Source organism: Aythya ferina (assembly GCF_964211825.1).
Source record: "Aythya ferina genome assembly, chromosome: 1".
Lineage (NCBI taxonomy): Eukaryota > Metazoa > Chordata > Aves > Anseriformes > Anatidae > Aythya > Aythya ferina.
Genome location: NC_140296.1, coordinates 140605480 through 140629802, shown reverse-complemented (window position 1 = coordinate 140629802; position 24323 = coordinate 140605480). Strand labels below are relative to the sequence as shown.

Sequence of the window (24323 nt, the reverse complement as noted above, 5' to 3'; positions counted from 1 at the left end):
GAGAAATGTCCTAAGAAATGTAGAGAGGAGCTGGTACTACCCTACTACTATTTAAGGCTACCCTAAATAGCATTGCTTCCCGCTCCACCTGTCAGACTGAAACCTGAGGCTCAGCCTGAGAGGACACTCATCCTTGTCAGAGAAAAAAGTGCAGCAGCTGCCCTGCCTTCGCTTACAGAACTCAGGTTTTGAGGCAGCAGAGCGGAATACTTCCACTTACTGAAAACGTGACCCTGACGCTTTGTGTGCTAATAACTAGAATTGCCTCCTCCTTACATAAATTGCCAAATCTCTCAACAAACCACCTTTTTTTTCCCCACTGTTATCTGAGACAGACTCATTTAGAAGTACCACATTGCTGTTGCTCACAGTTAGTGTTTTTCTGAACATGTACTTGCTGTCCCATGATAAGAAGCACTCTATCATAAGAAGCACTCTACCAGATGCTTCTATCTAGTAGATATAGGAGATGAAGGCCAGTATGTTATGGAAAGGCTGCATTTGTGCAACTGAAAAATCTCCTAATGTGATGATAATATCTGTTTAAACCACAAAGACAACAGGAAGAGTCCTTGGTTGAAGGAGTCAGGCTGTAGATTGAGCTGGAGAGTCTGGGTTGGGCTCCTGTCACAGCTATCAGCTTGGTATCAGTTTCTCCATGTCTTTGTGTGCCCGTCTCCAGTATGTGAAATACATGCTACTGTGCAGGACTACTGCAAGGACACATTACTGCTGTGCTATTTGTGTGTCTTAACTGTTGCAAGGCAGGGCTGGAAAAGAGGTCAGAACTATAACTTCTTCAGATGATGAGCTTTCAGAGAATTTACAGGAAGTGCCCCAATTCTGAACGCAGAACATCCAGCATCTGTGACTGAAGAGGAAATGGTACACTACTCTTCTCCTGGGGTCTATAGTTTTGCCCTTAAAATATTTGCTTTTAAATGACATTTTGTCTTTGAATTCATTATGTTACTTTCTGAGAGAGAGTCTGCTAGCACTGGGTGGACACCCCCAGGAAGTGCCATGGTGGGGCAGTGGGACATGGTCCATGGAAAAACTGACCTTGCTCTCCAAGGACCTGCTGCAAAGAAATAAACATGCACTTTTCCATTGACTTCCACAGACTTTGGATTGATCCCCAGATGTCTGTCAATGCTTCTTAACTGTGGCAATACAGCTATGGAAACTAAGTAAGGAGGGATGGCAATTCAGAGGAGACCAAAAATGGCATTCTTCTATTTTTCTAGCCAGGGGGAAAAGTCTTGTTGTAAATCACTGCTGATTCTCTTGGATAAGAAGTCCTGTTCAAGTGCCTGGAGTGCCTAAGGCTGACAAAACCTGCTCTTAAAAAAGAGATTAAAAAAAAATATATATATATACCACACAACACCTACTTTCTCACTCTTTCCCCTGTGAGTTTTTTGAAACCTCAATTTTTCAAATCTCCCAGAGCTGCCTTTAACTCAGGAGAACCTCCTTTACCCTGGGACCTCTCTAGCAGATTATCAGCTCTAAAGACAACAGCGCAGGAACAGTGGCTCCAACAAGTAGCCATTCAGATTTATGTGTGGGGAATACTTGATTTCAAACAATCTCCTGTCTGAGGGACACAGCATTTGCTCAAGGCACTGTACAAGGTTATTTAGTCTACCATTTTGTGGAGTCTTTAATAATATTTAACTTCCCATAATAGCAGTTTTCAGCTTTGCAAATAATCCAGTGAAATTTCCATCTAGTTTGGGAGAGTTGCAACTTAAAGCTCACCTTTCTGTGTTGGCTTTTTCATCTTCCAAGAATGTTAACTTTTATTTTCTTTCCAAAACCGTCTGGTTCTATATTCCCACCCCCCTTCCTGCATGCAGGATTTCCTCTGTGCAAGCCCTTAGTTTTTTCTCCAGTGTGTTTTCAAGTCTTACACCCTAGCCAGAGGTAAAAATATCCATGTTCGTGTGAGTCAGCAGAAAGCTCAGTATCTTTATTCTCTGATCTTAATGTGAATTTACTGAAGAGATTGCATCTGTATTCTGCTACTCCACCTACTCCTGTTAATCCCTGTTCTTGCAAATAAGCTACTGCTGCACAAATTGTACCATTCATAATAATTAATTCAAATGCATGAAATTTGCAAGTTAGTTCTCATTAACACCCCTGTAGCACAATCCAAACATTGACCCAGCTAGTGTTTTCAACTTAGCGTCATAAAGCTACACATATTTATTTTATTTATTGCATGTAATTTGAATTTGTTTTTCATAGAATTGTAGCATGACTCAGGTTGGAACTGACCTTAAAGATCATCTAACTCCAAGCCCCCTGCCATAGGCAGGGATGCCACCCACTAGATGAGGCTGACCAAGGCCCCATCCAGCCTAGCCTTGAACGCCTCTGGGATGGGGCATCCACAGCTTCTCTGGGCAACTTGTTCATGCTTACAGCAAAGAATTTCCTCCTAATGTTTAGTCTAAATCTATCCTCTTTTAGTTTAAGTCCATTCCCCCTTGTCCTATCATTATCTACCTGAGTAAAGTCCTTCTCCATCTTTTTTATAAGTCCCTTTTAAGTACTGAAAGGCTGCAATGAGGTCTCCACAGAGCCTTCTCTTCTCCAGGCTGAACATCCCCAGCTCTCTCAGCCTTTCTTCACAGGAGAGGTGCTCCGTTCCTATGATCATCTTTGTAGGCCTCCTCTGGACTCGCTCTAACAGGTCCACATCTTTCTTTTTCTTGTGCTGGGGGCCCCAGACCTGGATGCAGTAGTCAAGGTGGGGCTTCACAAGGGTAGAGCAGAGGGGGACAATCACCTCCCTCAACCTGCTGGTCTCGCCTCTTTTGATGCAGCTTAGGATGCACTTGGCCTTCTGGGTTGCAAGTACACACTGCTGGCTCATGTTGAGACTTTCATTCACCGTGAAAAAAAAATAATTTTTCCTAAATGCCATAAAAGGATTCAATAACTGTATTATAGAAATCAAGGCGACTAAGCACCAGGGGAAAAATTCTTAAATTAATATAATCATGTTCAACAAAAACATTTTTAAAGTCAGGAGTTGTCACTGCACTCATCTACTATGACACCTTTGTGATGAAGCACACAAAATTCTTGTTACTGGGGAAACTCTTCACAGGGGACTAGAATCCCAGAGAGTTCATGAGTTGCTAAAATTGAATGAACTCTGCTGCAAGGGTGCTCCATATATCCCATGTTACTGCCATTCAAAGTTTCTCTGGGTCATTTTGGTAGCAAGTGCACTACCTGTGTGATGATATTTATGCAACAATGTTCTTTCAAATACACAAGTTGAGGGAGCTACTCTGACTTTTGTTGATCATGAGGAGATCAACAAAAGCTTCAGGATGGTATGAATTTATTATTATTTTTTATGTGTTTATTTTTAGAAATAATGGTTATGATGTGCTGAGGTATAGAACAGTTTGGGTTAGAAGGGACCTTAAAAGATCATCAAGTTCCAACTCCCTTGCCCCAGGCAGAGATGCCACCCACTTGATCAGGTTGCCCAGGGCCTCATCCAGCCTAGTCTTGAACACCTCCAGGGATGGGGCATCCACAACTTCTCTGGGCAAATGAAAGGTAATGAAAGTTTTTGATCATGTCCCAGTATTTCACCAAGTTCATTGGCGATATGACGAGTTAACACATTAACATCACTGCCTTAATCACAAACTCCTACCCTGTGTTATAAGAGGTCATCTTTCATGTGAAAGGTACAGGAATAACCTGAAAGTAACACACTCATTAATCATTATGAGAGGCAGTCCTCACTCACATAGTGATCCAGCAGCTCCATGCATTCATGCACTTCTCTTCGTCCAGCTTCTTTAAACAGAATAGCTGTAAGCCAGTAGCCCAAGCAGTTTGCTTACAGAATCGAACCTGGATCTCTTGGGTCAAATACCACCACTTTAATCAGGACTCTGGCTTTTTCTTCAGAGAGCTCACAGTTCAGTGGGGAACTGGAGGATGTCAACCTGTGCTCTAAGCTTTAGGCAGATACTTTTTCTAGAGGCTGGTATTTAGCCAGGGGTTTGGATTTGTCTGAAGCAGGGGAAAGCTATGTATTAGCCTAAAAAAAAAAAAACAAACGAACAAAAAATCACTTCATTTTGTTCTCCAAATACATGGGAGACCTCTCCAAGACCATCTCTAAGGCTGTTCAGAAGCTGTGCAGGTCTCTTATATAAGAAACATATGTGTAAAACTACTCTCATTGGGTTAGTACTCTGGTAGACACAGTGAGCATCCTGTGTTCATGAATGCCCTGGAAACTTCTTTTTTTCTGAGTGGAAAAATTTGGAATCCAAGAGCACTTTTGCAATCAGCAGGTTCAAAGTATTCTGAAATGCCACATGGAATGTCATTAGAATGTCATAGAAATGTGGAGACCCAGCTCCTTAAAGTCACCTATTAAAGCAAACAGAGCAGTCCTAGAATTGCACAATGATTTAGTACTTTTAGCACATGGTGATGTCAGTCTGCCCACGCTGGAAGCTATAAAGACTTTCTTCAGTCTGCTGTGTCTTGCTATCCACAAAACGTAAAAGCATTTTAACCTTCACCAACAGCAATGGCATTAGTGGGAATGAACAGAAAATGACAGTGCACAATCAAGCTGCCAGGTGTTTCAATAATGAACATGTTTCCTTAAACTCTGTTCCAGCTCCTGCTGTTGGTCCTTGTATTCTCCCTGCCTTTTTGAACAACTACCTCCTGTGCAGAAACTGGAAGTAGGATCTAAGGTGGCAATGTACTATTTTAGTGTGGCTGTGAAGGTCACTCTTTGTAGCCAGTCCCCAACTGTACTGTAGCACTGGGATAAAAAAGTAATATTTTCAGTATATTCTACAATGTGCAACTAAATTTCTCATATTTGATGGTACCAAAATTTTCACAGGCAAAACTATCTTAGGTGATTAAAAATTTCTTGGATACTTGACACAGCACCTGAAATTAGTTCCAATAATACTGAAGCTTTGTTCACCCATGTCTAGGTGACACTACCTTTGTGCAGGCAAATCTTCACCCTTCATACCTGCAAGGTGCTAAAACTTAAGTAATCCCTCTAGGTTTGTTCTGCATTTTCCATTGACTGACCCTTGCCTCACCTTCAAGGGGATGCCAAGCTACTCTGCTCCAGAGATGATGCACTTTGTACCATGCAGGTTGGTAACTGCCCATGATTTTACCAGCTGCATATGTCATAGGTGACAAAACTGCTTAGGAAACATGTGACTTTACTGAGGTTTTGGCGTGAATATAAAACAGGAGAATGATACCGCTATATAATTTGGTGGTTTGTACCATTGAGGGGCAAATCGTAATTGGCAAAGCTCTTTTAGCTTAGAATCCAATGCACCTATCTTTTCAACCAGGAAAAGAGTGAAAATAGTGTGTGATATTTTATTTAGAACCCTAAAAGTCTGCAGACCTATACACAAGACCTTATTCCTAACCACTAAGTATTTTTTACACTGCAGGCTTCCAGTCTCCTACCAACATTTACTGAGCACTATGTAAACTTCTGTTGTTTTTCACTATGGTGATGCTGAGTCAAAGCTCAGGTGTCTCTTTCATAGAAAGGTCATGAAGAAAACAGTCATGCTAAGTATATTTAAAATCGTTCACTTGTTTTCATGAGGAAGGTTAGGTAGTTTCAAATGCCAGGTCAGAAACTGAAGAGAGGAAAAAAAATCCCAGAGAAACTATCAAAGTGATATCAAGGATGTGTGGTGGCGGATGGTGAGAAACAGATTGGTTTAATTACATTGAACACTAATGAAAGAGGATTCTTGCATGAGATGCACTTATTTAAGATTACCATGGGGCACTGAACATTTTTTACAGGGAAGATCTTGATTTTCTGCCTCTGCCAGTACTTGTTTTTATTTCAGTAAGATAATATCATTGCTAGGAGGAAAAAGGTGGTCAGCTGGTGCTCTCAGGATTGGTCTGCTTCTCCCTTCTAGTGGGTCTGAACCCTCCAGTCAGGTTAGTCGCTTCCTGTCAAGCTTGGATCACTTTTTGCATCAGTAATTGTCATGTCTTACCAGTACAGTCATTAATCTTTCCTCCATCGATGTTTAGTACGGAAAATTTTGATTTACATTTTTTTTGCATATCATATCTGAAAAGCATTGGTTTACTTCTAGTCACTTTCATTTGTCATCTGCATTCACTACCCTCTAACTGGACTATTCACAGACCTATGAGTGAGTATATTTCTTTAGTTACAAAGTCATCAATAGGACATGATATATGAATATCTGGCAATTGAAATGCCACATGGAATTTGTAAGTAAGAAGTGTCCTGGATAGTCATCTCTTATTGCTTTCAAACCTTTTGCCTGTGCTCTTCAAAACAAGTTTTCCTGCTCTCAGGACTATGTATCTCTATGGGAAAACTGTGTCATTTGATCAGCAAGTAAATAAATAAGTAAATAGCAGGAGTGGGTATAAGGGCCACACCTACAGTTATGCTTGCTATGATACAAATTACAAGAGTTTTCAATCCTTCTGCTTTAGTGAATTTGTTGACTGCAATCAGGAAACAAGACAATTTCCTCAGCACCCTGTTGTGGTAAGGGAAAAGGTGGTTGTGTGGGAACAGCACAGCAAAGAGGTTGGTAGCCCACTTCATGCTCCATGCTTTGTAAACAAGCTTGTTTGGCCAGAGCTGTGCTTGGGTAAGGAGGCATCCACTGCCAGAATGAGCGTAAGACCACGTGGTGCTGAAGGACATCTTTCTAAATAAATACATATATACATAAGGATGCTGATATTCTTCTCTACTCCAATAATCTCTTGTGACCTAATGTGCTCCCTGTAGATAAAGGCCAAGTTTTCTTAATTAGAGATGAATTTCCTGAAACTTTGCCTGGCAATATATCTAGCAGATATGGACTCATGGGACAAGCTCATGCTGTGGATCACTATTAAATTATTTCATGTTGGAATTTAGCTTGGAGCAGAACCAGTTCCAGTGTATGTAACCACAAGCATCCAATTGGGTTAAGCAGTAGTGCTTGGCGTCACTGATTCTGCCACTGAGTTTGGTTAATACAAAGTGTTTGTTTTGGCACTGATACTCTATGCCCCCTTTTTGCAGAGTGTGGGGTTGTTGTGTTTTTTTCTTTTTCTTCTTCTGCTCCCCATGGGTCTAATACTGCATTCTTCTGTGGTGACTCTTCAAAACATTTTTATTTATTCTGCAGCCCTATTTCAGTGAAGAAATAAATAGCTCACTCTGATTTTTTGGCTTCTGTGTTCTTTCTTGCACTTTCCTGTTCTGAATGCAGGACTCAAAGCTCTCACTTGTAAAGCTCCTCAAGGGCACAGGTCAATGGCTGTGTAGGTCAGGAAAAGATTATAGTCGACAGCTCTGTACAGCTGCCTTCCGCCATTGTGGGGAATGGGATTTTTGTTTCCCATGGCAGGCACAGAGATAAGCTGCTGACAAAGGTCGTGGGCCTTGCTATTCCAGCAGAGGAGAAGCAGCCCTCCAGAGAAGTGTTCTCCAACTTTGACAGATTATATTAGTTACATACTCAGAGTTGGATGGCAAATAAAGCTGTGTGGAGGGGAGAGAGAAGGTCCTTTTATGCTGTGGGTCAAAATGAAAGCAAGCCTTACTGGATAAGTAATGAAAGACAGGATTGCCAATTTTGCTTAAATATGTCTTTGATGACAACAAATGTTCTTAATGCTTTATTTAATGCTGCCCATAGTTAATGGCAGAAGATGAGCCACAAAGGGTCTCAAGGATGCAGCAGGGCCTGTGGCAGCTGGGGCTCACATTGTGTAATGGCGTCCGCCTGGGAGTTGTTGCAGGCTGGGTCTCTGCAGGCCTGGCCCTGAGGATGAAGCACGGAAAGAAGGTCTGGCAGTGTGTATGGACTGAGTCTCAATTCCCTTGGTGACTGGAGACTATCAGGCTCCTCTTCCTTCGTCTCAGTTTCCATATTGGCCACTTAAGGATAGCCATAGTGGCGTGTCTTGCAAGGAGGGTCATGGTGATGGCCCTTGTTCCCACAGCCCGCTGGAAAGCTGAAGTGCTGTTCAAGTGCTAAAGAAATTCCCTCCCTGGGAAAACATATCCTGTGCACTCTCTGGCTGCATCCTTCCAGCTTGAAAACTTTTCAAGCCATATATCTAAACAGTTCCCACATGGTAACACATCACTGCCCCAGGCTGCTGCTTTTGCTTGTCTGCAGCTTCCCTTCTGCTGACCCCTGAGTGGCAGCAGCAAAACAACCTGTGAACATCCAGAGCTCCATGTGCTTTCAAAAGCAGGCTTGATGTTTTCAACATACTCTCTCATTTTCCTGTGTGCAGACTACTGTCTAACATTTCTGGAAAGGCAGCCTGTGACTCTGGCCAACTTCTATGGCATTTTAAAGCCGCACATATGTTTAATATATCTACTACTTCCTTCCCCAGGGTTTCATGCTTCTCTTGCCATTCATCTTTTCATACTGTATGCATAGAAGGAGTTATCTCTAGCGTCACTACTGTAATGTATGGCACTTCCCAAAATCTACATGGCAAATCCATTAGAAACTCTAACAGCTGCAGACTAACTCCAGCAGCATGCATGCATGGTCTACCTGGTTGGAAACAATCACAAAAAGAACTTTTCCCATTCAGAATGATGAAAAGGCAGTAGAAACAGATGCATCTCCCTTCTCAGTTATTTTTCCAACTCTGGGAAGAGAAATGAGTCACTGAAATCAGGGGAGATGGTTTAATCTGAGGTGAATGGAAGGAAATGCTAGCTGAGACAGCCAGCTATTCAGAAGTGGTGAATGGCTGTGTAACTTTGTAATGGGCATGAGACTGACCCTCCCACCGAGAGCCATCTGCAAAGAGCACACAAGTCAGTAACGGACTTCCTTCCAAATTGATGGGACTTCAGACAAAGCCACAGCTCACTTGCCTGCTGCTGTCTTGCATCAGTTCCCCTACTCTCCTGTTCACCACAGTGCTGTAGTGCCTGCCAGGGGCGTGGTATAGGGTGCAAACCTTTGTTCAACTACAAGCAATGAGTGGCAGCCCTGGAACCACAGCTCAGCTAAACCCTAAAGAACTTTGTTGATCCTCCCACTTTTAGGCAAAGTTAGTTTCTATACTAGTTTTCTATATTTGAGTGCTGTAAATGTATAAGGAGCAATGGTGGCACAAAGATATATGCAGAAAAAGAAAGCCTGCTTGGGAAATACAGACTTACATTGCTTCTCTTTCTCTGCTATGAAGCCAAAATAGGTGAATTTACCCACTTTTATGACTGACTCTAGCTACGTAAAGCTACCCAGTATTTCCTCTTTTAATCTGCATGAAGCAGGCCTCACACAGTGAGTGTCTAGAGCAGTCTAAGCTGGAAGCATCCTCCAAATCCAGGCCAGAGAATGGTTTCTAGAATGGCAGGAACCACTTCAGAGTGTCTGTCCTTTGCTGCATCACTGCTGCCAAGTCAGCTCATCTGGATCTCATGCCCTGAACTTTTAATGGTGTACTGATAGTGTCAGTAAAGGGTAATGGAATAGCTGAAGATGAGGAGTAGAGATGGGAGGAACTAGTACATGAAGAGGCTGAAAGCACAGCTGTAAATACAAGGTTTTAATGTGAAATACAAAGCAGAAGAGTTTGTACACAGAATTCAGGAAATGGGTATTAAGACAGGCCAGAGGAGAGGAAAGGGTGACAGCTGAGGAGAAATGAAGGAAAAGTATGTGCAAGGCAAGAGGTCGGCAGGGATTCCAGATGGCAGGGAAGTACGGAATCAATTGCCAGAAGTATAAAAAAAAATTAACATTAGAATTTCTGAAAAGAACCATTAGGGTCAGGAGTCTGGGAGATAACAGTGCATTCAGTGATCCTGTGGGGAATTGCAGACTGACCAAAGCATTGCCAGGCTTCATGGTAAGCAGGCACAGGATGTCTGGGACTCCACCAGGAAGCTCTTCTGTTGTCTATCCCAGTGACTGCTGGAGACAGAAATGGGCAGGACAGCTATCTTATCAAGGCGAGCACTGCAGGGGGTGGCTGAGCACAGCCCAGAGAGAAAGCTGTGCTACATACATAAATCTTGAATCCTGGCATTCCTTCCACAGCAATCAAACAGCAGGCTATATTTAACCCAACCTAAACAGAAACAAAGAACAGCAGGAGTAGACTTAGCTCAAACAGCTGCCACCAGCTGCTCAGAGGGGACGCAGGTAGAGCCAATGTCAGATGCAGTTAAATGAGATGGAACAGGGAACATAGCTATGCCTGAATGAACAACGCTGGCTTTTGGTTAGAGAATTTCTGCATTTTATTATTTCATGGTTAGCCAGAAGGGAGATCGAATATCAAATAAAGCAGAACATGAATGCTTTTTACACTGGGGGCAAGGCTACAGTGAACTGTGGGCAAATAAGTAGAGGAAAAGGAGGAGGATGAAGCAACAGATGCAAGCAGACCATCTTGCTACTCATGGTAAATGCTTCTTTCTGTGTCTAGTCCAGGTTCTTGGTGTCCAGTCTCCTCAGTTCTAGCATAACAAGAATCAATGAGTCCTGATTTAAGAAAATCCAAGGAAGGCTGGCTGACTGCTGATTAAAAGTTCATATCCATGTGGTACGATCAGTGGGGCTTCTCTGGGCAGCACGCTGAAGGTGTCCATATGTACTGCTGATCCCCTCAGCTTGGTTAATATACCCTTTGCCCATCTCCAAATACAGATGTGTAGTGTTGAAGCCACTACACCAGCCCCTGTCCTTGTCAGCATGGCTAGGACTTTGAGGACCACACGTTCATGGGTATCAGTGACCTTATTGACTGATTCATGAACCAAGGGCTCATGCTCTGTATACACATCAGTGTCATCCACTGGATGGAAGTACAGATAGATCACGTTACTGTAACTAGTTGTTTGCAGAACTACCTGCTCCTGAGGGATGTGTTTGCACACTTAGTGGCAATAAACTGTCACAAAACCTCACACAGAGTGAGATAGTTACTGTTATGTTTCTACCACTATATATATGCACACATGAACCACGCTACCTTCAATGAACCTGTTCTTGGATGAACCATTTACATTTCAGAGGTGGCAAAAAGTGGGATTGTTTAATGAGTACTTTACTAATGAAATACTAATGGATATTTAATACAGTGAGTGTTGAACTTGATCACTGAACAATTACACGTCTGGTTATCATTACCACTCTTAAACACAAACAAAAGAAGCAACTCATCTACTTCATTGATGAGGGGAAAAAAAACAACAACACAGTCCCCTTCCACCCACTTTTCTGTATTTCAGATGCACCTTATTACAGTAATGCTCCCTAGATACATCAGTTGGTTTAGTGCAAACTTCACAAGGCAGAGAAAACTGCCACAAAAGCTTTGACTAGAGCTGTGAGCTTGCTGACTAATCACTCACTCCTTAATAGCTCATGTTTCCTTCTCAAAAGTCCCTGAAATGAACCTAGTGGGGGAAAACATCTGAGCAGGAATTTATGAAGTATCAAATCACTTCAAAATAGGCCTCTTTCGCAATAACTGGTACAGTTTTCTGAAAAAGGTGGGGCTGAATTCAGTTCCATGACCAGACCTTGCCATTAGAAAGTGAAGTTTCAGTTAAGTCCCCAGATAATGGAGACAAAGACAGGTTTGTTGTAGGTGTCTCTTGGTTGGTTGCTGGTTGCATTTTTTCTATAGGAACTTCCAAATCCAGGTATCTTTTTCCAGGTGTGTTCCCCATCCTGGGTTAGGCAGGGGATATAGCATAAGCAAACATTCAAATCTGTTTGCTCAGGACATTTCCAACTGATATTAGAAAGACTGAGGTTGGTGAGATCCCCATTTCTCTGATGGGGCTGACTCTTTGCAGGGAGTTATTTACTGATGCCACTTTATCAATCATCCCCCTGTACAAATGCAAGGAATTGGGCCATTATAGGATCAAAAGATTGACAGCAGCCTCATGTCTCGGGCACCTTATTCCATAAGAAAAGGATTTGTGTAGCTGCCTAGATGCAGGCATGTATTCACCAGGGAGCTTGTGGGGGCTTTCGTATCTTCCATCCCACTTGAGCACCAGTTAAAACTATATGTACTTTGGTGTCACACAGCACAGTTGCAGCTGCATAGTCCATCCAGACAGATGAGAACTGCATCTGCCCATGGCTGAATGCACCATACATGCAAGCACACAGACTTGGAGTATTCAGCCTGGCATATACCGAGAAAAAATGCAAGTTGGATAGCACATGCTGCAGCTGGATGTTCTCTCTTTTTTGGCCAAAATATAAAGGCTCCTAAGCACAGGTATTTTGAGCATTCATAGTCAACTGAGTTATGAGTTGGAAAATCATCAGCCATGCAGCTATCCAGTACATGCCCTTCTTTTCTCCTGCTGGTTAATACATTTTCACTCCTCTGCAGCTTTCTGGGCACGTACTGTACCTTGTGATGACATGGGAGAACAAGGCCTTTAAGTCTTTATTAATTGTTACTACTGTATTTTTAAAAAGAGCTATTTAGGAAATTCTAACTTTTGTTACCATAGGAATGAAGCTGTAAGATTCAACAGAAGAACAATTTAAACAGCAATGTTTAAGTAATTCAGTTTTAATTCTCCTCTCCCTCCAAGCTTCTCTTGGACATAAAGAAAAGGACTTTAAAAGCTCTCTCTCCCCCCCCCCAATGCCATTTGACTGTAGCCCAAATTAAGAGATGATGCCCTGCTATCTATAAGCAGGGCTTAGCTTATGTCCCTTCCCACCCATGGAGCGCCTCTTCTTCTTCCTGAGCAAAGCAGCAGCAAAGTGCTCTGTGGCTTAGGCAGAGCTCCTCATTGTTCTTTTCAGCTAGTTTAAAGCAATGTTTATGCAACAGTTATACAGTAAAAAACTGGGAGAATGAAGCATCCAGTCCACTGGATAAGAGTGGGTCTGGATGTTTGTACCCAGTGAGCTTGCCCAGGAGAAACCTGAGCTGATCAGTGATTTACAGCTCAGTGCAATTCTGATCTAACTGCCTTAATAGACCTCTTCTAATTGCCCCTTTCTGAGTTGATTCACTCCTATGTTTTTATTGGAAAGATTTAGGTCAACATTAAGTTATAAAAAAAAAAAAAAAAAGAAAAAAAAAGAAGAAAAAAAAAAGGCTGAGTTGATTAGCTAATTCTGCTGTAATTCTGCTAGTGTTCTCCAGCAGGCAGAGGGGAGGCGAGGAAAAGGAGGAGGAGAAGAGTAAAAGCTGACACTCGGACTTGCAATTCCCCTGTTTGTTTTCTAAACCTTTGAACCATGGAAACTTGATAAGCAGTAAGAAAGTAGAGAAAAGGTTTATTTTCTTTGGCTTTAACTCTTCTTTGAGATGCTATCACTACTCTGACTTGTGAATGGTGTTCTAGTTTCCCACCTTCTGGTTGGGAAAGTTGGATTAATCGGCAGGGGCTACTTTGTAGAACAAGGAGTCTTGCACCCTATTAAACAGATGTCTAGTATTAATGACAAGATTAGGATGTTCACCACCTCTCAGTAATAGTCATATCTGTATTGACTTTCATGGCGCATGAGGGACAGCTATAATTCTTATGTCCCATCCCAGCACAGCACTTGTTTCTTCAGAGATGCTTTGATTTGCTAATCCAAAGCCCCTCTCAGGAACTGGGAAAGGATCTTTTCCAGGATATTACAGTATGTGTCTGTAACTTCACAGATGTTGTGAGGTGTTGAAGCCACTTGCAGAGTAAGAACCTAATGCCTGGCTCTTCTTCAGAAAATGAAGACAGAGCTAAGAAAGCAAGCCAGTGACCATATTTTGGCATGACTTTCTGGCAATTACAGTAGCCTTATTTTTCACCCAATGTCTCATTTTCATCACATGTATCTAGTCTGCTTTAGTGTCCTGCCTTGCATTCTTGCTTCTAGAGTCTGGCTTACCTTTCATCTGTCTGGCCAAGTCTATGCCAGTGACATATTGCCACGGGATCCTGTCTCTACACTGTATTACAAACTGGCCACAGGGATAAGAAATGACACAGGAACCCTAAAAAAGCCATTAATCTAGTAGGGTACTTATCTGCCAAATCCAGTTATCTGGAGACTACTTTGTGTCCAGCTCTGCTTTCAGCAAAGGTCTAACAGCGCTTCCACGTTGCTACTGTTGGTTACAGGCAAACAGGCACTTTCAGACACCACCACCACCCCTCTTAGTTCTCTGGAATTGGCTGAGTTGTCAGAACTGAATCCTTTTATGGGAACGTACAAGAGGGTTTTTCATAAGCCAGACAGAAATTCTGGGAGGCAGTTGCTGTTCTGTAGAGGTGGTTGGTAGCACTCCGTAGCCTCTCCACCCTCTTAAATTCACCTTTGCTGTGCTGCCCACGTATTTGTGCCTTCATTTCGACACAGATTCACATGCGTGGTAATAATCGAAAAGATGGGATCTTAGTCATATTTTATGTAATATCTCCCTGCATCTCAAAGGAGAGAGAAAAAAAAAAAAAAAAGAGGAGGGGAATTCTGAAGGACTGGAATGTTTTTATGGTATTACACTGAAAACAATCTCCCACCTATCTCCAGGACTACAGGAAAACATTTTTACCATAAAATCCTAGTTTTCTGAAATCTATTAAGAAAAAAAAAGTGTACTGTGGACAAAAATGAAAGACTGTTGCTGATCCAATGCTGGCAGGGCATTTTAACAGAGCATTTAACTTGTAGTTTTGCATTTTTAAAGATGAAGTCTCAAAAGGCTAGAAATATCAGAGTAAGGGGAGATTCACACTAGTTCGATTTTCATGAAAACTTTTTTTTCCCTGAAAATTTCCTGAAAAAACAACCACATAAGCCATCAACTAAATGTAAGATGAACCAAAAGGAGGGCCACTTAACTTACTTGCAAAACTTGGAAGGAATGGTAAAATACCAAAATAGATTTATTAAAGCTTTTCCATTTCATAAGGTATGTGGGAACAAGGTGTGGCAGGGGTGAGGGCAACAGGAGAGAAGGCACAGTTTAAACTTATCCCAGTATATTAACAGCATTCCCTCAGGTATTTTATTCAAACAGGTAGAATTTAATCTGCATTGGCTTTGTTTAAGTGGTGTAATCTCTAATGACCTCTGCCTCATATACGCCTTTTTTCCTGAAGGCTGACAGAACTACTTCACTGATAGTGTTCTGCTAAAATACCTTTGGGGTAAACATACTTTCATAAACTGGTTCCAAAGTTAACGAAACGATAATAGCAGTTTGTGGGCCACAGTCTTGACAATTCTAACATAAAAGTGACTTTGGGGAAGCAGAGTTGGTTGACAGCAGCTGAGAGTCCAGCCTAATTCTCTTATAAGTGTGTCCTATCCCTGGCTTCTCTTGTGCAGATTTCTCTCAAATAAACAGCGCCTTAAAATTCCAGACTGGTACAGGAGCATGATTAGACTGAATCTTCTTATTTCCTCATCCTTACTGTGCATAGACATGTGAGAGTGGTCCTCAAGCTGTCAAGTTAATGCAACACTGCTGAAGTACCTGAGAAAGCTTGCAACCCTAGGGTTACACTCATTTGTCTCATCAAGGGAAAAGCTGTCTAAAGAAATGGATTTTTAACATTTATGCCTCCCCCTTGTGTTTCTCCTGTATGAACTTACCAGACTATGTTTATTTCTGAAAAGATCTCTCTGAATGCAAACTTTACACATCACATTTCGTTGGTTTCCTGCTAGGTACATAAATCCAAGAGAACACAGAGAAAAAGAATCCATTGAGGTGCTAAGCCTAAACTTTCCCACTGAAATCAACAAGAATAACAGCAAGCAACACCTATCAGAAGTCATCCAATATTTAACAGAGGGTCTGATCTTAAATGGATCATAATATAAATAACAAATAAGAAAAATAATACAAATACCTCAAACATGCACAAGCTGTGAAGGAACAAACTGAATAACACTAATTGCCTCTGTTCCAGTGGAAAAGAGGAATCTTGCCTCTGGCTTCATGAGAAGTGGCACTGAGTTGGTGTGTGAAGTTCTTGGTTTTCTTTTTTTTTTTTTTTTTTTTTTTTAAGCAATAGAAGTACTTTTATTTGGAGAACCTGGAGAAAGTAGTATAAAAAGCAAGGAAGAGAGAAGCCCTGGCCTTATCCTGACCTCTCTGACAAGAACAAGTTCACAGCTGTCCTTTTGCACGAAGAGTTTGTACGGTGCTGCACAGAGGGAGTAAAAAGTTACCTGATGACAAGCAGAAGGAAAACCAGACAGCAAACATACCTGACTTGCCCACACCAGCTCGACCAAAGATCGCCAGCTTCACTTCTGCGCTCTTAGCCATGCTGGAGGAACGGAGTGTCGACAAATTCACTTGATTATCAAAACTGAGCAGAAGAACTGTTCCCAGCTCCTGTCTTCAGCTTCACCATGTCATCATGACGTCAATGCAGAGCCTGGGGATGAACACCACGAGGATGGAGCTGCAAGGAGCCAGGCGCTCCCTCACTCCCCCTTATTTTTTTTTTGAAGTCATGATAATTGATGCTATGCTCCAGCTATAAATGTTGCATTAACACCACTGACACATTTGGCACTGCTTGTACAAAACCTACCGTAAGCTTTCTAGCTCTAGCTGTTTGTTTCAGGCTGGCACTGTAATACTGAAAGAGGTCCTTACTCAGCCCAAAGTACCCACCTCACAGCTCCACATAAGGTGCCTTGTTCTTTTTTTGTCCTTAGGATGCAATTGCTTACATTTGCTATATTTGCCTTAACTCTGATGAATTAGTTTTTGTATTTAAAAGCCATGACCACTCAGCAGTGCTGCCTGCAGATAGCTGATCTTTATTCAAGCCCTCCAATTCCAGAAAGGTTTCAATTACTCAGCTGCAGTTGCTTAAAAACCTCTAAGCACTTGTACCTTGCTCATTCTGCTAAACAAAACCATACCCTGAAGTTCTCTAGCGCTCCTGGTTTAAGCTGCATCAAGCCTCATACATAACATTCACAAAACGCGGGGTTAGAAAAAGGATGCCAGAATTTCTGGTGATATGCTTTTAACTGGACACATAGGAATTAGCTCTATGCATGGCTGTGCTGCATGACCTTGAGCAAGTCACCTGACATTTCCTCGTCTCCTTGACTTCTCTGTCCTGCACAGCAGATACCATACCACTACCCGTCTTTGTAAAGTGCTTTAGGATCTTGGGCAAACACTGTTAACTATGATGATGATGATGACCTTCAACACTGAGTAAAACCTCAAAAATTTGTCTCCCTTCAAAACAGAGTAGAACTTTATGAACGCAACCTGTTATGAAGGTTTGCCATTGCGCTAAAATGACCTCTCGAGCCGTACATCTAACGGTGACACGGGAAGCTCTGGGTTATTATTACCTGCTCTAAAGCAAGCCACGTTTCAACCGCGTTCCTTGAACCGAATGCCTGAGGATTCTGTCTCTCGGAAACAGCTCAGAGAAAAAGCGAAGCGTCCTCACCCGGAGAAGGGTACCAACCTCCCTGCGCTTGATTTGGCGTACCAGCGAGCCTCAGCCCACCGGGCACGACCCGTTAACACTCCCCGGGCGCTCATCCCGTGCCGGGCAGCCCTGGGGAGCTCTCCGTGTCCCTGCCCTCCCGGGGCAGCTCCCCGCGGCCCCTCACCCATCCCCTCCGCCCGGCACCGCTCACGTTTTCTAGCAGGCAGCGACCCATCGCCGCCCCCCTGCAACTTCGGCTGGGCTCCGCTCCCCGGCAGGTGCCGCCCACCGCTGCAGGGCGACCCCGGGCCCCACCGCCCCCGGCTCGGTGCTCACCTCCTCGCCTCTCCGGCCCCGGGGCGCTCCCGCCGGAGGCAGCGGCGCGGCCGCGCACTGCGGGCACCCCGCCCGCCCCCCGCACGGCTCCGGCTCCGGCTCCGGCTCCTCCGGCGGTTCTCGGTGCCCGCAGCCCCGCGGCGGCCCCTGGCGGCCGCCGGCCGCAGCTCGCCCGAGCCCCGCAGCTCCCGCGGAGGGTGGGTGGGTGGGCGAGCAGCACCGCCCCGCGATGCTCCCCCTCTGCCAGCCTCTCCCGGAGCACCGCGCGGCTTTCCTGCAACTCGGCGTGCTGGACTGCAGCGCGGCTTTTCGTGACGTGGGATAGTGCCTCTTGTTCGCCTTGGTAAATCGTGACTAAAGTCGCTGCAGGCTCGGCTGCGTCTCAAGTGCTCGCTGTCCTTCGCTCTTATTTGCTTGATGCTGCTCTGCGGTAGCACCCTGCACAACTCTGTGTAGCGTCGGGTGGGCTCTTGCTGTCCCTCAAAGTGGCGGACAGGTTGTTTCATCAGACTGTTTTCTACTAGCACCTCACTTCTTATGTGGCGCTCCTCCTCCGTGCAGCCCCCCATGAGTTATGGCAAAGGAAAGCATTGTTATTTCAATTTGCAAACGGGGAAAATGAAGCATGTAATTGCATCAGTGCATCCAAGAGGTCAGAGCCAGGGATAGAGCTCTGACATGGTAGGACCAAATTCATCGGACAACTCTTACTTCCTTGTTTATTAAACCACCTGGTAATGTAAAGATACATTAATAACAGATGTGAAGCAGAGCTCAAAAGCACTTAAAGTTCGGTGGATGTTCCTCCCATGTTCCTGTTCCAGCCCAGATCTGAATGAGATACAAGACGAGTAAAAGAAACAGCTCTCCCCTCCCTGTCCTTCTTGATGCAAAATTAAACAAAAGTTGGATTGGAAAAGATCTTCCATGAACCAAGGCTCTGCACAAGAGCACGATGAGCATTTAGGAGGCAGGGCATCAGCCCGGAGGAGAAATGAGCACCTACTATTCTCTACATGCTGTGCCAGCTGCAGGCACTCGGGAGCAGATCTTAAAATAGTTGTACTGCATATCATTCAAAAGCAAAAAAATTAGAAGGCAGATGTGAAAGCAGTAGTGTGGTTTATGCTTTACTTGTTAAAAATAAATGCTGAGGCTTTAAGCCTTCATTCTTTGTTTGGTTTATATAATTTAGAGGGATTAGCTTTTTCCATCCTCCTAAGAGAGCAACTGGTGAGTGTCTATTTTGCATCTGGGGAAATGTGTGTTAGTCTCGAGGCCTGACATTTGTTTTGTGTCTATGGAATGCACCCTGCATGGGGCTGTCAAATTAAATATGATAACAGGCTTTTCCAAAGCAGTAGATAATTTATTGGTCATTAAAAATCCTAGTTGCTGTGCAGTCTACTTGCGATGAAGTCTCTTGTTGCCAGAGCATAAGAATTCAGTAAACACTAATCCGGGACACAGGCAAATGTTTCAGACTGTTGACACCCACAGGCCCAGTCCAGGACCGCTTCAGTTGCTGTTCATTTCCTCTGGCCTCACTGCACTTATCCTACATAATGTTGGTGGGTTTGGGTGCGGGTTTTTTTTCTTCCTGAAATGGGTTTTTATATCCATACATCAAGGACTACCTTGCTTTGTCCAAAGTGATGGTTTGCCTGCAATTGTGGCTGGCAGTGTGTTTTCTCACTGGCTTTTCCACTTGTGCCGATTGGAAAACATGCTTATGGGTATTATCCTTTCCTTCACTGGTGCTTTGGGAAACACACCCCTTTATATAGGCTCTTTTTCTACAGTGTCAAAGCAGATTAGTGTGCCTGCCCGCTGTCATCAGTGACACAAACCTGTGGCTTTGTGACTCTTAGGGGCAGCACTGCATGTCATAAAAGGGCAGAGCAGGTAACCTCCTCCCATTTAGTGAGCTCAGGCATTGCCGACACATCGCTGCTAAATGGCTGGGCCCAGCCATGCTGTGAATTTGGGGACTGAAAGTCCTCAGCTCTGTGGTTTCACCAAGGTCTGTAATATGGGCCTCCACCTCCTGATGGAAGGGTTATACCTACCCTAGTGCCCCTGTTGTCTGCACCTGGCTGCATCCCTTTTGATGGGGTCCCACAGCTTGTCCAGAGCAAGGATTTTGGCTCATTTGTGGTCTGGTAAGTACTTGTAGTCAGCCAGTATCTACAACCAGAGGATTAGACTACAAAAGTAAGTTTGTCAGTAACATTAACGACTGAAGAGCAGATAATGAAAGAGGAAAGAGAACAACTTGAAATGCAGGTCAAGTCCCAGAGTCTAAGTCTAAATAAAATGCTGCTTCAGGATCAATTAGGAGAGGTACATCCAAGCAGTGGTAGTTGACAGAAGTATCTTAGAAAGACTCACAGTTTTAGGTACTAGTAAATAATACTGCCCTGGCTTAACAAGATACTTAAGCACTGCCAAAGTCCAGAGTGTTCTTTCTGGCTGGCCTGGGGGTGCCACCTGTTCACCATCAAGCATCACTACTGGCATATGATTTTAATTCCTGTTGTTTAAGGTGTGTTTTCTGGAGATGTTCCTGTTGTGAAAAACAATGGTGTATGCTTCCTGAAAGGTGGTGCTATTTTTCCTACCAAAGCTGGAGTTTCTATGGTAGATGACATTGTTGCAGGTTTCAACTTCTGAAGCTAGATTTGAGCATGGAGTTTGGTGGGACTCATAAGAAAGGAAAAGATGACAGAGACCTGATTTCACAAAATCATTTGGAAGTCTCTGAGTCATATAGAAATTGGTGGCACTTTGTCTTCTGAGCACCTTTGTGCAACTGTGTCCAAGTGTCTGCAAACTGTAGAGCACATCATGCCATTGGTGGCACAGACAAGGAGACAGACCCTCCTGGTAATGTTCCTGCAGTAAGGAAGGGTTATTGAGCTCAGGATCCTGCAGTAAGGAAGGACTATTGCCTTTGCTGATGCTTTGGAAGAGCAGCCTCAACCTGCAGGAAGGATTGCTCCATAGCAGAGCACACCTGGTCAGAGCTGGATGCTCATCTCAAACAGCAACCCATCAGTGAGTTGCCTTCATAAGGGTTGCCTTTCTACCAGCGCTATCCTGAGAGTGAGATGATGTTAAATTAGTGGTAGAAAAAACACTGGATAAATAGCACGTTAACACAAATATTTGTAGCTATTACTAAAGGTTCACAGGGAAACATTCGGATTGTTTTCTTCATTTTCACAGAATATCTTCCAAATGTTTCTGTGTTGGCTTCCAGCAATGTACATAAATCTGTTCAGTTATGCAAATCTAGTGCCATGAAAAAAAATTGCAACTTTGTTGTTAAATTATGGACAAACTTTGTTGTTAGTTTGGTTTGTAGTCATTATGAAGCACTGCTGTTTTAAATTAATACTGCCTTTTCTCATATTTTCCCTCATGGCTCATGAAACACTGAGTTTATAACGATGTGTTTTCTGAGTGTATGTTAGGTCCTTAAAACTTTTCTTTCTCTCAACTTTTTTCACACTATATATAAGAAAAAAAACAAACACATATTTTTAAGATACAGGATTTATTGCTTAATAGGTGTTTATTTCTAGTGCAGCGAACAAGACCACAATTCTGGAAATGTTTGTTTGCGTTTAATTTACACAGGCAGGCTTAATGGAGTAGCTAAGGAAGCTACAGCTCCCCGATTAGTATAACCTGATGCCATGCTAACTGTGGGTCACCTCACACGGAAATATATATGCAAGTACAAAGTCCCTACACATACATTATCACTGTGATTTTGCTGTATGTACAATTAGTACAAGCCTTAACGGAGATTTAAAATCCAAGCAGATACTGAAGGATATGAATTTTAGGTTACAGCCAGCCCTGACTCAAAGCTCTGCAGCAGCCTCTACTTGCATTGCAGCCATGGGGAGGAAAGCAGGCTGCAGAGTCACTTGTAGAGTCTGTGCTTCAAAATTTTGCACCATTTGTCTTCTCAAGGTGCCAAAACAGAGCACTGGAGATGGAACTAGGATGTTCTTCACAGCATCGTGTGGATCTCACACATGCAAATGCCTCTATGCTGTGTCCTAATGCAGGCCTTTTGTCACAGGAGGCATTTGGCATGTTTGCACAGACACATAAATACATAGCCTGGCTTTCTGGCAGTAGCAAGAATTTCATCAGGTTTATTTAACAGTGATACATGTGCAAAGTTGAGAGGCACAGCTCAGTAGGAGCTATGCTAAGTAGATTAGCAATGCATAAGGTCATGTTTTATAACACATAACAAATGGGTACACTTCCAGAGAGGCTACAGGAAAGATGGGGAGGGACCCATCATCAGGGAGTGTAGTGATAGGACAAGGGGTAATGGCTTTAAACTAAAAGAGGGGAGATTTAGATTAGAAATAAGGAAGATGTTCCTTACTCAGAGGCTCGTGAGGCACTGGAACAGAGTGCCCAGAGAAGCTGTGGATGTTCCATCCCCCAGAAGTGTCTAAGACCAGGCTGGATGGGGCATCCTGGTTTACTTGGTGGGAGGTGTCCCAGCCTATGTCAGGGGGGCTGGAACTCAGTGGTCTTTAAGGTTCCTTCCAACCCAAAACATTCTATGATTCTATTGCCCACATTAAAATGAATAAATTCTGCTACTCTTTGTTTCTTGTCACCTGTGCCATTGACTAGGTTGTATCCTGGCATTCTTCCATTAAAAATGGGCATGCTGTGACTGCACACTCACTGGAATACAGTAGAGACTGTGCTGAATCCATCACAGTTTAGTCCCCCATGAAAGGCTTTGTTCTTTGTTCAAGTTTTGCTTTTCTGATATTGTCACTTCTTCCTCACTCACATAGAGATCCTTTAATAGGTTTTTATTAATGGACAATTGATTGATGTATAACTCTAGGGTAAGCAGGGTGACTGTAATCTCTTGTGCATATACAGGATGATTAAATACTTACATGCCTGAAAAAGTAAAGAATTCCAGTTTCCACACCGAAGTAAGTTTGGACAAATAATTAAATCACCGACATAATATTCTGCAAGGTAGCTAGTGCTCTTTTAATAGAGAGATTTGTGTTATGGTTTTAATAAACTACAGGTATAGAATTAAAACCCACTGGTAACAGTTGCAACGAATTTTGCAACAAATGTGTAATACCAGACTTTATTAATGAATGAGTTACACTGATGTGTCATCTTAATTTCTTACAGATGTATTCATGTTCTTTGAAAAGACCAGTGGAAGTTATCATAAATTCATTTGCTATTCATGTTAATGAATGCTAGCTCTTATTCTTCCTCAACGGTGTTATGATTGCAATCTGGATTGCCATAGGGACCCCACTGTAATTCATCATTGCTTCAGTATTCAAATTCTCCAGTGGAACCAGATATTGGTGTTGACAACATCTGGAGTTTTCCATCTCTCATCTTTTTTCTGCCTCCTTCCTTCTGTTTAATGAAGACAATGGGAAGGGGAAATTGTTGCCATCATTAATAATATGTTCAGGGAACTGAATGACTGCAAGGACTTTGGACCTAAGATGTAGGAGATACAGATTCATTTTTGTCCATTGTTTGCCTCTGAATCTAACCATCACCCAACAGAATACACTGAATGAGAGTTGGGTGGTGCAGAGAACCAGGCCCAGGCAAGTGCTCTGCTTTCAGCCCCAGGGACTTGCTTGCCCTGTGGCTCAGCTGCTATACAAGAGGTACACTTATGCACATAAGCGAGATTCAGGAGTATTTGCTTTGACAACTCTGTAACAATCCCAGAGAGGCAGAAGACCATGCTTCCATCTTCTATTCTGCAGTCAAACAGTAGGTTTGATGGGGGATGCCGTTTCACAGTAAAATGTCCAAGCAACCATAGTCAATACGTGTGTGTGAATATTTGCCCCATTTATTTTGCTGGAGCTGTTTCATGTTGTGTAAACTTGTTCTGTATTTGTATCAAGGAGAGAGGTAGGCTGTCCTTGATGTTAAGTAGGAGTCTTTATCTGTTCCTGATCAAATCCAGACTTTCTTCCTATCCAAGCTGCCCAGGGGCTAGCCCATTCTCAGGGGTGGGACTAACTGAGCTCTGGGATATGCTGTAAGGGAAATCTTGAGTGTGGGCTGTTCTTCAGCATAGACCATGTCTGTTTGTCCTTGCACTGTATGACAATATGTGCCCCATGCTTCTTTGTGAATGTGACCATGGCCAACATGAGATAGGCATTTCAGGCTGGACACTTCCTAAAATGACCTGATAGCATGTACAGCATAGTGCTGTGGGGATAGAGGACACAGCCAGGTGGCAGGTTGCAGATACATGGTGCTCTCAGGGAGACAGGGCTGAAAGGGCCAACCATGCAGCCCTGCAGTTAAGATGAAGACAATTGTAGCTGTCCATTCCACAAAGAATATTTGGTTACGTTCAGGAAAATATAACTGTAATGTAATGATAGCATCCTGCCTCGAAGCAATATGTCCTTCATACACAGAGCACAATCTTGTGAGTTCGGAGAGAGGT

General features: G+C 43.2%; 1 protein-coding gene across 2 annotated transcripts in view; it reads right to left on the bottom strand.

Moving 5' to 3' along the window:
• RERG (RAS like estrogen regulated growth inhibitor) overlaps positions 1-17952 on the bottom strand; it is a 110974-nt gene extending 93022 nt beyond the window's left edge. Inside the window, exons 1-2 of one of the 2 annotated variants that reach the window (XM_084499333.1) lie at positions 17816-17952; positions 16281-16453 (exon numbers count right to left, since the gene is read on the bottom strand). In XM_084499333.1, the coding sequence (XP_084355459.1) occupies positions 16281-16341 (61 nt within the window). In that variant the 5' untranslated portion in view covers positions 16342-16453; positions 17816-17952. Of the gene's footprint in view, positions 1-16280; positions 16454-16695; positions 16965-17815 lie in introns of those variants that run through there. The other variant, XM_084499334.1, reaches the window with a different exon arrangement.
• Between the last annotated feature and the right edge of the window lie 6371 nt (positions 17953-24323).